Source organism: Pseudorca crassidens, chromosome 2 (assembly GCF_039906515.1).
Source record: "Pseudorca crassidens isolate mPseCra1 chromosome 2, mPseCra1.hap1, whole genome shotgun sequence".
In the NCBI taxonomy this organism is placed as follows: domain Eukaryota; kingdom Metazoa; phylum Chordata; class Mammalia; order Artiodactyla; family Delphinidae; genus Pseudorca; species Pseudorca crassidens.
In genome coordinates this window covers 75314662-75327640 of record NC_090297.1, presented here as the reverse complement: position 1 = coordinate 75327640, position 12979 = coordinate 75314662, and the positions used below count along the sequence as shown (strand labels likewise).

Here is a 12979-nt window from a genome sequence, read left to right as displayed (position 1 = left end):
AATCTCTCATAAATTCTAAATAGATTATCTTTTTTTTAGATGAAGAGTTGAGTTCTTAAATATTAAGATATCACTAAAGCTATTTGTCAGGTCTCATAATTTTGTAACGAGTGATCTAAAATTGTATTAGTGGTAGAAGTGGTAATAGCTATGGAAGAGAAGAGGTCAGACTGGAAAATAACCTTTTCCTTAAACATTTTTTTTTGGTGCTTGGATATAGGACTCTGCCAATGAAGACTCATTTCTAATTTGTAAAATGAAAAGACTGGGGAACATGAGGACTTTTTGTCTTTCTTCTTTCATCAGTCAGTTTGAGAGCTATTTCAGGAGTATCCCTCCCATACCATTCCCCACCTCTAACTTTGAACTGTAAGCCTAAAGTTTTATTTCACCGAGAAACTAGAAGCAATCAGATGAGAATTAGCTCTCATTTTTTTCCCCATTACCAAGGCTAGTGACCTAATATTTGTACCCATATATCCTACCTTTGAAATTGTTGTACCAGATTAATTGTTCCTACTGAAATGTCTCTGCTTGGACCCTAGATCCCCATCTCCTATGGCATACTCAAGAGAAATATGCATTTCTCCCAAATTACACTCAATTTCTCCCTTTTTTCCTAGATCATTCCCATCAACAAAGTAACTTGCTATATTAGTTTTCATCTTGACAAAAAATTTTAAAAGCCTAAGCCCTCTCTTAGAACTCACATCTTCTTTCTCCTGAGATGTGGTGTACTCCTCTTATTTCTCTACTTGCCTTGCTACTCAAAGCTCCTGTCTTACCACCCATGACCTTCATGTGTTCTTCTTAACCACTCCACTGATACGGCACCTATCAAAGTCACCAACCACCTCCATCTCTCCCAGCAGCCTCTCCTCACATGACTCATTTTTTCAGCAGTAGTGGACACACACAGTTGGCCGTGCCTTCATTCTGAAAATGTCTTCTCTACACTTGGAGGCTCCACAATCACCTTGTTTGCCTTTCAACTTACATGCTGTGTCACCTCATTCTCCCTTGCTGTCTTTCCTCCTCCAGTTTCTAAATATTAGAACATACTTAGTGAACCACCCTCCTTCCTCTTCTTTTCTCTATATTTACACTTTTTCTCAGTAGCCTCACCCTTTACCATGGTTTCAGATACAATTTATATTCTGGTGACTTTTGATATCCAGCCTCAGCATCCAACAGCACACACAGTATCTCCACTTAGAAGTCTAAGAGACACCTTGCTTTTAACATGTCTGAGAGAGAACCACAGCTGTCATCCAGTCCTACCGTTCTCCCCAATCTTTTCCATCTTTGTTGTTTTCCCATTGTATGTGGACTTGATGCCAATCTGTCTCTCTCACTTCTCGTCCTGGAAATTATGTCCGCTCTGCCTTCAATATGTATTCTGAGTTTGGAACCCCCATAATGTCTGTTCAACGCTACAGCCAGTGGTATCTTGTTAAAAGTGAAGACAGATCTGAGTAAAAGCCAAACCACAAATAAGGCTCTATAATTCTTTTTGTGTTCTGGCCGCTTTTGTCTCTGAAGTGCACGCCTGCTTCTCTCCACTTAGCACCTGTTACATCGGGCAACCAGCTGTTTCTCAGACAAACCTCAGGCCTTTGCACTTACTCTTTTCTCTGCTGGGGATGCTCTTAGTGATCTCCCTTCAGATATATTTACAACTCCCTTCCTTACCTCTTTCAATTCTCTGGTCAGATCACTTTCTCAGGGACGGTTCCTCCCACTGCACCCAAGAAAAGAGTCCTCTGTGTCCCGGCTGGCCACAGTTCCCTTCCCCAGCTGCTGCTTTCTTCCTGACACTTATCTATACAAGAAACTGTATTTTTAAAAATTTCCATTTAGGGCTTCCCTGGTGGCGCAGTGGTTGAGAGTCCGCCTGCCGATGCAGGAGACACGGGTTCATGCCCCGGGCTGGGAGGATCCCACATGCTGCGGAGCGGCTGGGCCCGTGAGCCATGGTCGCTGAGCCTGTGCGTCCGGAGCCTGTGCTCCGTGACGGAAGGGGCCACAACAGTGTGAGGCCCGCGTAACGCAAAAAAAAAAAAAAAAAAAAAAATTTCCATTTATTCTTTATTTTTTTCTCTCACACTGGAATGTTAGCCTAAAGAGGACAGATAACTTGCCTGTTTTGTTCATCCCTATGTGTTCAGGAAGTTGTTCAATAAATATCTGTGGAACGAAAGAAAAAAAAAAGTATCCCTGAATATGTGAAGGAAGACATGACTTTCCCTACTTACCATAGGGTAAAAATAACATTTAGAAATGGAAAATTATTATTAGCTAAGAATGGTAATGAAGTCAGAATTTGAATGATAAAGAATCTCAATTCTGTATTTCATGAAGCATGAAATAGAAAAGGAGATATTTTGCTAGTATGCATAATAAGAAAGAAAGAATACTTTACTATTGTACCAAAAAATTTTGGTTGAAACCTAATGTCATATTTCTCTTGATATATAAAAGATAACGATTCCCAAGTATGAAAAATACCTTTTTATAACAGAATAAAAATAATTTTGGCAGTTAGAGGGTTTTTTATTTTATTATAAAAGTAATGCATGTACATTGCAAGATTTTGGAAAATATTTAAACTTGGAATGATGTTTTAAAATTTTGAGAATTATTATAAACAGTTTTCTTTTATTAAAAATAACTAGTTTTTCCATGCTAAAATAGGAATTATAACTCAATATGTCACAAAAATGGAAAAGTTAATAGAGCCTTTATGTAGTTCCCTTGAAGAAGGATGTTTCATTTGTTCTCTACGTCTGTGTCTCTATTTCTGCTTTGCAAATAAGGTCATCTATACCATTTTCCTAGATTCCACATATATGCGTTAATATACGATATTTGCTTTTCTTTTTCTGACTTACTTCACTCTGTATGACACCCTCTAGGTCCATGTATGGATATGTATGGATATGAAGGGGGAAAGGGGTGGGGTAGGAGGAATTGGGAGATTGGGATTGATACATATACACTATTGATACTATGTATAAAATAGACAACTGAGGGGAACATACTGTATAGCACAGGGAACTCTACTTAATGCACTGTGGTGACCTAAACGGGAGGGAAATCCAAAAGGGGGGGATATGTGTATATGTATAGCTGATTCATTTTGCTGTGCAGTAGAAGCTAACACAACATTGTAAAGCAACTAGACTCCAATAAAAATTAATTAAAAACGTAAAAGTGACAGTTACCTATTAAAAAAAAGATGTTTCAATCGTAGTATAACTTTATTGATTAGAAAAATCAGGTATGTCTGGGGAATTTCTAGGAATCTTCTCAACATTTAAAATTAAGGATAAGTGAAATATACACTATAAGGTAAATAATCCTTGTACATCTCAATTTCAAATACATAATTTTATTCAATACCATATAATGTGTGTAGCATCTGCCAATATATACAACCAAAGAAGTATGATATATGTAGTTTATGTTTCATCAAGTGTTTTATAACTGTTTTATTTAGGGCCCCAAAGGAGATCCAGGTTTTTCCCCAGGTCATGCTGTTTCTGGAGAAAAGGTAATTATTCATCCATGAAATAAAATCATGGTGATATATTTCAAGCTTTTAAAAATCATTTTTATCTTTTTAAAATGTAGATTTTACTTGATTTCAGACAGAATATATAGATAACTATTGGATTTTAATGAAGGAAGAAATATTTGAAGAATCAAGTAAACAGTATTATCAGCCCAACTTTTCACTTTAAATCATACCATTAATTTTTTTGAGTGTCTACTTTGTCATGCCCATGTGCTACCTGTGAACTAGGAACAGATGGGGCAAAAAATTGGAACAAGATACTTTTGGTCCTAACCTCAAAAATGTTGCTGTTAGTATGGATGCCATTATAAATTCTAATGCCATTTTACACCTTTATTTCTAGAATAGTTCTACATACTTATCTTGTTTAAGTCCCACAGTAACAGTGAGGGAGGCGGTCATCATTATCTTTTTTCCAGTTGAGAAAACAAGATTCATAGAATTTAAGTGGATAGCAAGTAGATGAATTAATGATGTATCTAAGTTTTCTGACTTTCAGTACAGTATGCTTTTTATTTTATCATAATGCGCTCAAATACACATACGCATTTAGATAAAAAGAAACTGTTTCAAAGTAAAGATAGCAGCGAAAATCTTTATTAAGAGGAAGATATTTTCCAGTGAGGATGAATACAAGTCAAGTATTTAGGTATATATCTGGGAAGCTTTATTTAGACATGCACTTGATGAATGTGATACAGTTATAGGATGTTTTTGTTTATGTAGTGTACATTCACAAACTTTTAAAATCCCTGAATAATTTTTGTGGTTACTGGGTTGAAATCTTATCCTTTAATTGGTTTACAGAAACTCTTGTAAACATAAGAAAAATTACATCACATTAATGGATATTATACTAGCAATTAAATCCTCAAATTTAATCTAGAACTGTAAGAATTTCATTGCTATGTTGGAACTGAGTTCACTGAATCTAAATAATTTAGAAAAGGAATGGAAGTTTATTATTAGAAACAGTATTTTCATTGGTCCCTTAATTATTACAAGGAAAAAAATTCTGCAATCTGAGAAACATAAATTCCATCTTTAAAAATCTCTAAATATAAAACGTTTGATTTCTTAAAATTTAGAAATTAGACATCCACTCTCTTTTGGTGACTGCTTTAAATAAACTCCCCAAATTACGCATTCACATTTTATCAGATGCTTATTTTTATCTTCCCTTGTGGCTTCTCTGTACAAAATATAGGGTGGTTCAGTATGTGTACAGTATCTGTATAAAATACGGGGTGATTCAGCCTGCGAGTTGTGACTTGGAAGTATGTCAGTGGGTTTTTTTTTTTTAACTTTTTGAGTTACTCGTATACTAACTGTGGTCAATACTATATAGGAGAAATGGTAAGATATAGGAGTTAATAGAATGTTTTCATTGAGCTTTAAGTGAAATCCAACTTTCAAAATGAGATATTTTTAAAATGGTAACATTTAAAAACAATTTCTCAGAAATTATATTTACATACAATTAGGTTCAATTTTACTGAAGAGGCAGGATATTTATACATATACAATATAAATACAAATAAATAAAATACAAACATTAAACTGGTATGAGTATTGGGGGATTGGGAAACAGTTGAATTTTATTTTTAAACATTTAGCTATTTTTACAATAAATATATAATCAATGATGAAACAATAAAAGCAATGCAGATTCTAGTCCTTCTGCATGTAATATCCAGTAAGTAACATCTCTCATAGAGCACACCTAAGTGTTTCTTGTGGGGCCTCAATGGCAAACGAAGATAACTTTTAAATAGTGGTAATTTTTCCTTTCCCACAAGACGAGTGTGATATTATTATTCTCACTTTTCAGATGGAGAAACTTTGAAGGGAAATCAAGTGATCTACCCTTGATTAGAGCTAGTAGGAGATGAGCCTCCAGTCTCCTGTTTCCTAGTACAGTTTTATTTTCCTTCTATCAGAGAAATAAGTGTCAAAAAAAAATGTATAAACCCACCATCCCATAACAAATGGAAGCCATCCTAATAAAACACTGAGCAAAAAAAACATTAAAATATTAAACATGTGGAAAAGCACTTTATAGTTAATCAGAAACATCCTTTTCCCTTCTGATTGTTTAATTTGATGACATATTAAAGTAGATAATACACTGAAAATTAAATAGTGCCTAAACAGTCATTAACGAGTTTATTTAGGGTTATTAACTAAGTACTCTTTTTCTCTTTCAAAGAACATACTTTTTTTCATGCACAATAACTTTGCCACAGCAGGAAGAGAGAAAGGAACAGAGGCGAAGAACAAGTGTACCACGAGTAAACTGGTTTAAGATTATACCCCCATTCCACTTTGACACGTTTCATCCTTGTCAATTCACACAGCCTCCTCTATGTCGTTGTCCATTCTACCCACCACAGATACTCCTTCCCCCTCACTGGTATAATTTCTCCTTCCTACCCTGCTCGCAGGCCTTCATCACATTTGGGGGAAGGGGTTGGGGTGTGGGGACAGAAGGCCCTAATTTGCGAAGTTGGGTCTGTGAAGTCAAACACACGGTCCTCCCAATAAATTTTCACTGCAGCCCCAGAAACGGAAGTGCCCCTTTCCCTGGTGCATGACGAGAGCCCAGTCCTGCCTCCCACCCCCCAGCCGTGCCATGAGGTTCCACATGGGAGTCCCATCGGGCTGCAGGTCCTCACCTAGAAGGGCAGGCCTGAGCTGTCCACAGCTGCCTCACAAAGCACTGGTAGAATTTTTAAGTAGATTCCTTTACATTTTTAAAGCACGGTAAACTTTGGGAAAGATGAGAATTTGGGAAGTAAGGACATTCCTAGAGAGAAGGACATCAGAGCAAAAGAAGCAGGGCCTTAGAGGTGGGGAAGTACTGTCCAGGTAATCAGCACTAGAAGAGATAAGGGCCGGGAGCCTCAGAAAAGGTCTCGAACAGTCCCAAAAACGAGGTGGACCTTGAGCCAGATAGAGGAGATCAGAAATGAGTGCAGTAAGATCTGGACGTCCAAGATGAAATCCTGCAGCAAGGAAATCATAATTTTCAATTCTCTTTCATACTATTAAACCTCTGTCTGTGTTTTGTTCTTAGGGTGATCAAGGTCTTTCTGGATTCATGGGGCCCCCTGGTATGCAAGGTGTTAAGGTAAGATGTCGTTTTACTTTGATGTATTTGGGTGCCCTGTGGATCTGGGTGCTCCTCAGCTCCTGAGATCTCATTCTGAAGTTGAGCCCAAAGTCAATGTTTTAAATTCTTTTCTTCAGCAATAGGAATTAGGGTGCTGTCCTAATCCAGGGAAGTGGTGCCCACCAAAGACAGGGTCTTAAGAAAAATAAAAGAAAACCCTTCAGATAATGGTGGGGACAAAATTCACATGTAGGAGAAAGTCACTGATAGAATTTTGGAGTTCTCTTTTTTTATTAGGGCAATAACTTACTTCTAAAACTTTGAAGTCACATTGTAACTTTTATATATCCAAAGTGAGGTACATTTGGATGTAGGTAAAATACTTGGCTTTTTTTAAAAGAGTTTCTAATTTTATTAGGAAATAATAAGCTCTGCCGTGATATATACATGAGTGTGAGGCCTGAAGCGTAAACAGAGTAGAAGTGAGGGTTGGGGATAGGTAGTAAAAAATAGTAGTCATATGCACATGAGTTGGCCTTTTCTCGGGTAAAAAGGAATAGTAACACAGCTGCTATAATTATTTCATAAAATATGCTGTGCAGTTTCCTGAATTAACACAAGTGTAAATTCTTCTCAATATATTCAGCTTGTCTTTTTCTCAAATGCTAAGTTGTTGATTTTCTACAAGGGATGAAGAAGATACAAAATTTCTGTCTAAGGTATTAAAGGCCCCAAAATATTGGAGGGCAGTATTTGACTTGATATGGGTGCCTAAATACACTTCATAATGAGCTGTGTTGGTGTCTCAGTGTGTCATATTCTTTTCTTCTTGGGAGATTTAGAATGGAGATGGTTTTCTGGCTCTGGTTAATTTGTTCAAATTCGATCTGCCATTTTCTAGGTCCTGTCGACCTTGGGCAGGTTGCTTAACCTAAGCTTTAGTTCCCTCATGTGTAAAATGTGAAGATAATACTACCCACTTCACAGGGAGCTGTTGGGAACATGGAATGGGATAATCCATGCAATAGAGTGTCAGAAAAATAGCAAGCCGTTAATAACTGTTAACCATCAGCTATTTATCTGGTTTTGGAAAGGATCCTGACCTTGTTTGCTTCCCTTCATAATCCCTTCTACAGGGCACAACTGTAAATTGATTAAAAAGGTTTTGATCTCATGGAGTACTTTTCCTCCCATGACCATACCACACCATTATTCTTATGGCATTTAGACTAGTCTTCATCCTAGATAGTACTTAGAATCTGACAACTCCTTTGAGGTTGTTGGTTGCTTCCATGAAACTGCAGAGTGATCGTTCCTACCAGAATTGGTCTTGACATACAGTCATGAATCTGTCTGTTTAATGCTACTTAGTATACCTCTGACTGCTAAGTGTACCTCTGAGGAAACTGTACTGATGAATAGCATCAAACAAAGAAAATCTCATAATACGAAAATTACCTTAATAAATTGTATTTGATATTAAATATACAGCTATTGCATCCTGAAGAATGCCACTGTGTATGAGAGAAAAACAAACTAATCATTACTTTCCAAGGTTAATAATGCCCATGGTTCATGAAATTAGCGTTCCAGAAAGGGAAAACTTATTGATAAATAAAGCTTGAGTCGTGATTGTGTAGAGGAGTATATAAAGAAATACTGTAGAGAAAATTTTAAAAGACTGATTTTAACTATTAGAGCAGGTTATCATTTTTAACTTTGAAGGTTTTACTTACTTAAGGCAGAAGATATTATCTTCCAAGGACTTATGCACATATTATATGAGCCTTGGCCCATCGGTATTTTAAAATATTGAGAATATATTATTTTTGGTCTGTATAAGTCTAGTAAAGTGAAATAGCATTAAGTTAAACAAACTGGGTCATGGATGCATATCTTTCACAGACTTCTTTTCTCTTACACAGTTTTTTAAACTTTTAAAATCTGGCTTGTGTTGTTAACGAGTAGAAACAGACACTGTAGAAGTCAGGGATCTTGCTATGTTATCAATTAGCAACTATAGCTGAATTTTCTCTAGAGAAGGTTTAGTCGAAAGTATTTAGAAACCAAATTACTTTCTGATAAATGAAGCATCCAGGTTCACTATGCTTTGATAGTAGTTCAAAACAGTGTTAATAGTTGAGATGATTTTGTAGTTTTTCTGAGAATGCTTTCCCTCTTTTCAGAGTGTGTCTAATAATGGAAACTGTGTATAGATTTTTTAAAAACAAGTATTGCAGGAAACACACATAGGGGCTCAATCTAAACCTAAACTAATTCTCCACGTAGCAGGCTTGGAACAAGTTTCCATCACACTATCTACGTGCATGTCTTACTTTAATATGAATGTGCAGTAGAAATACTCTCACAATGAGCTTGGTAGACTCTTTCTGTTCCTGTGGTTTGTATGAAAGACAGAAGGGCCAGACTGATTATTTATGGAATTTACTAATTTTGGTTCAATTTTTGAACCACCTAGGTCATTCTCAGAGTTACTCCCTGCAAACAGAATCCATTCTAGGAGTACCTAGAATAAAAGTTCATATTAGTTATGACCTAGGGACTCCTATTCCTTCATCCTTTCAGTTCTACCCCTAAAATGCTACATGAATTCTTAAGGTCAAGACAAGAACTTAAGGTATTCATTCTGTAAATGATAGATCTAAGATAAGCCCAGAGAGGTTAAGAGAATTGCTCAGGGTCACTCAGAGTTACAGCAGGATCAAGAGATAATACTTGCTGATACTGAATCCACTGTGCTTTTAACAGTCTGTGCTTATTATAAAAGATGAATAAGGTACTTGGGATTTGATAAATATGAAGTTTATTACATATTTTATCTATCAAACTATTTTTGAATTATTATTATAACTATTACGGTAAATATTAACAGCTCCTTTCTTATGTGTAATATTATAGTCTATCTGCTGAACCCTGTATCTTTTTATCTTAAAAACAACCCATTGAGACAGATAGTATGTTCAGTGTGTCATAAATAAGTTAATTGAGGTATAAAATGTTTAAGGCATTTATCCAAGGCCACATGATTATTAACTGACAGAGTTAGGACTCAAATCCAGGCATCTTTGACGTGACTGTGCTCTTAATAACTTCAAATACTGTTTCCCCATGTATTAGTTCATTATGCCAATATTTGTTATATGTGAGTTTGATTACTTCTGACTACCTCAAGCATGAATGCAAGAGAAAGTAAAATTTTGTTTTTTCCTGAAAGCCAAGGGAACAAATATAGTTTTGGATAACAGGTAATAATGACATCATTATTCCTTTTCTCTGGAAGTATCTGGAAATATTACAATTCTTTAAGTAGTCTTTGAAGTGGCTGCAAGAAAGTTGTGTGTAGAAATACTGACAACTCATGGAAACTGTTGAGATAAATAAATGGAAGATTAATATAAAATGTTCTGAAAACTTAGAAGTAATATTGAGATAGAAATAACAAAGCAAGTAAATCAGCAGCAATATTTTTATTCACTCTTCAGTAGATTTTTTGGTTTGCTTCTGCCTTTTTCCCTTTTTATCTCTCACCCCTTGACTTTTTTTTAAAGATTAATAAATTTACTATATTAAAAATAAGGCGTTTTTTTTTTTTTCTCACAACAAGGTACAACCCAAATAGTGAAAATACAAGCCGCAGACTGGGAAAAAATATTTGTAACACATGTAACTAACAAAGAACTAGCATCCAGAACATGTAAAGATTGCACAGAAATCAATAACCCAATAGAAAAATGGGCAGTTCACAAAACAGCAAATCCATTGGTCACTTAATATGTGAAAAGATATTTAACCTTACTAGGAATAAAGGAAATGAAATTAAAACAATGAGGTATCATTTCACAATTGTCAAATATCTAAAGTCTGAAAATACCTACTTTTGGCCAGATGAGATACAACAGGAATTCTCATTTACTGCTGATGGAACTGGAACAACCACTTTGGAGCACGATTTGCCATGTCTAGGAAAGGTGAAGATGCACACTGCCTAACACTTAGTAATTCTGCTCATATGTATATATCTTAGAGAAACTCTCTAACACACATACACAAGAAGAAATTTTAAAATGTTACTTGCAGCATTGTTTATGAAAACAAAACAGTAGAAACCCCAATATATTTAAATTTTAAAAGGATATATTTTGATAGATTCATAAAATGTAACACCATGTAGCAGCTAAAATGAACAAACTAAATCTACCTATTTATGGCAACATGTATAAATCTCAAAAATATAACACTGACAAAAGAAATAGCCTCAAAGCATTCGTATAGTATAATATATATAAAGTTCAAAAACATGCAAAAATACATTATCAAAACAACTTACAGAAATTTATGCTTTACTGAACAGGGAAACATTGTATTTATATAAAATCATGCATATTAAAAAAAGTGCTTTTCTCTGAAGAGGGACAGATAAGAGTGAAATCAGGGGGTTTCATAAAGAAAGGCCCTTGAATTTTTTCTTTTAAAAAATCTGAAATCAATATTCACACCTTGACTTTTTTTTAAAAAACCAGTATTACCACTTTAACAAGCTGTGTGTTTCCCCAGATTGACTGGTTACATTGCCTCAACTTAGCCACCTTAATATAACTCTTATTTACCTAGGAACTGAAGTATGTTTTCACTTCCCACTAAATGTCTAAATTTGTGCCAAAAATCAGATAAGTTAGATCCAGAGTGCATGCTGTGTTGGTTGGAACACAAGAGTCATAATTCTGAGCTTGGACTCCAGATGAATTTTTAAATTGGTTTTTAAATATAGCTGATCAGTTGCCACATTACTATTGGAAGTCTGCTTTTTAAAATTGTAAGAAAATTGACAGCAATTTCAATTGAAGAAATTTTTCTGGGATCGAGAGGATAAGCCAGATGAGAGCAGTTAAGCACATCTTAGCATGAAGGTATAACTCAGAACAATTGTGAAATATGAGGCACACATTTTAAAACAGATTATTATGAATAATGTATGGCAATATTTTTCTGAATGTCAAACAATTCAACTACTATACTTTTAGTAATAATTATAAATCAGTGTGAATTCTTATTCTAGTTTGATGGAATTATTTCAGTTAAAAAAATCTTTCCATTACATAGGAGGTACACAGTTAACATCTTTATAAAGTTGGAAGGGAAAGAAGAGCTGAAAAAATCAAGTGGAATGCGTTACGATATATCAGTCACTCAAAACCTATACAGCTTTTCATAATCTATTTAAAGCAAGGACAGTACTAAGGAAGTACAGCAATACTGAATGTTGATGAGAACAACAATAAAAATAAAATCCGTGCCCGGAGAAAGAAATAAGGGGAATTCTTAGGTTCCATAGTTAACGCTATAGATCATCTTCTCACCTGTGCAATATTCCTGTAAAAATCTGCAGAGCTACGTTTTCCTTTGCTCGGTTTGCAGTTCAGGCTTCGTACTGAAAGTCTAACATAAAAGCTGCTGCTTAGGGGCTGTGCTGTCACCACTGTGACCATCTACTCTGCCCTCTGCCATTTCCACTAATGGAAGGGGAAGCAAAGAACAAGACAATACATACTGAACTCCCTCACAGGCAAGCCCGTGGCTACCAAAGTGGTGTACTCTGTGGGACTTGGAAAACATTCCTTCATCCAAAGATATTTTCCTCTTCTGATTGACATCCTAACATTAACGATAAATTCATTTGGCTGAAAGTATTTCAGTTCCCAGAACAGGAATTTTATTGCCTTACCTCAAGTAGTACTTACATGGTCATGGTTGTTGATTTTTTTTTTTAATCTCATTCTGAATTCTTGCTTAAGCCTTCTTTTTCAATCAGCTATGGGCGTCTTGCCACTGTTTCTCTAGTTTGCCATAGGTTTCCCTGGTTATTTTGACCAAAACGTGGCTACAAACCTTTGTTTGTATTCCTCAAGGCATTGCTGACGTATGAGTCCTGTAGTGTTTGACAGATTTTATTAGATACTTGGAATCACCTGATCTGTAAAGGACTTCTATTATTACATTACAGAAAAGGACAATTTAATACTGGCTTTCAGATAATAGTGCAGTAGCAGTGGGCTAAAGGGAAATACATGAGTGATTTAGGAGTCCTTAAGTGCAAGGTCTATATTTTTTTTTTCCCTTTATCATTTTCCATTTTATTTCTCTCTTGGTAAAAATGAACAAAATACAAAATTCAGGATAATTTTATCATTCACATTAGCAAGAGAACAATGGGAAGTGGCTTTGAACTACTCTTCCATCTGGCACTTCAGTTACTGTTTAGATTAATAGGT

General features: G+C 35.4%; 1 protein-coding gene across 4 annotated transcripts in view; it reads left to right on the top strand.

The window, feature by feature from the left end:
- Positions 1-12979, top strand: part of COL24A1 (collagen type XXIV alpha 1 chain) — a 431777-nt gene that overhangs the window by 90119 nt on the left and 328679 nt on the right. For all 4 annotated transcript variants that reach the window (XM_067726773.1, XM_067726774.1, XM_067726775.1 and 1 more), the window contains exons 7-8: positions 3500-3553; positions 6654-6707. In XM_067726773.1, the coding sequence (XP_067582874.1) occupies positions 3500-3553; positions 6654-6707 (108 nt within the window). The remainder of the gene's footprint in view (positions 1-3499; positions 3554-6653; positions 6708-12979) is intronic.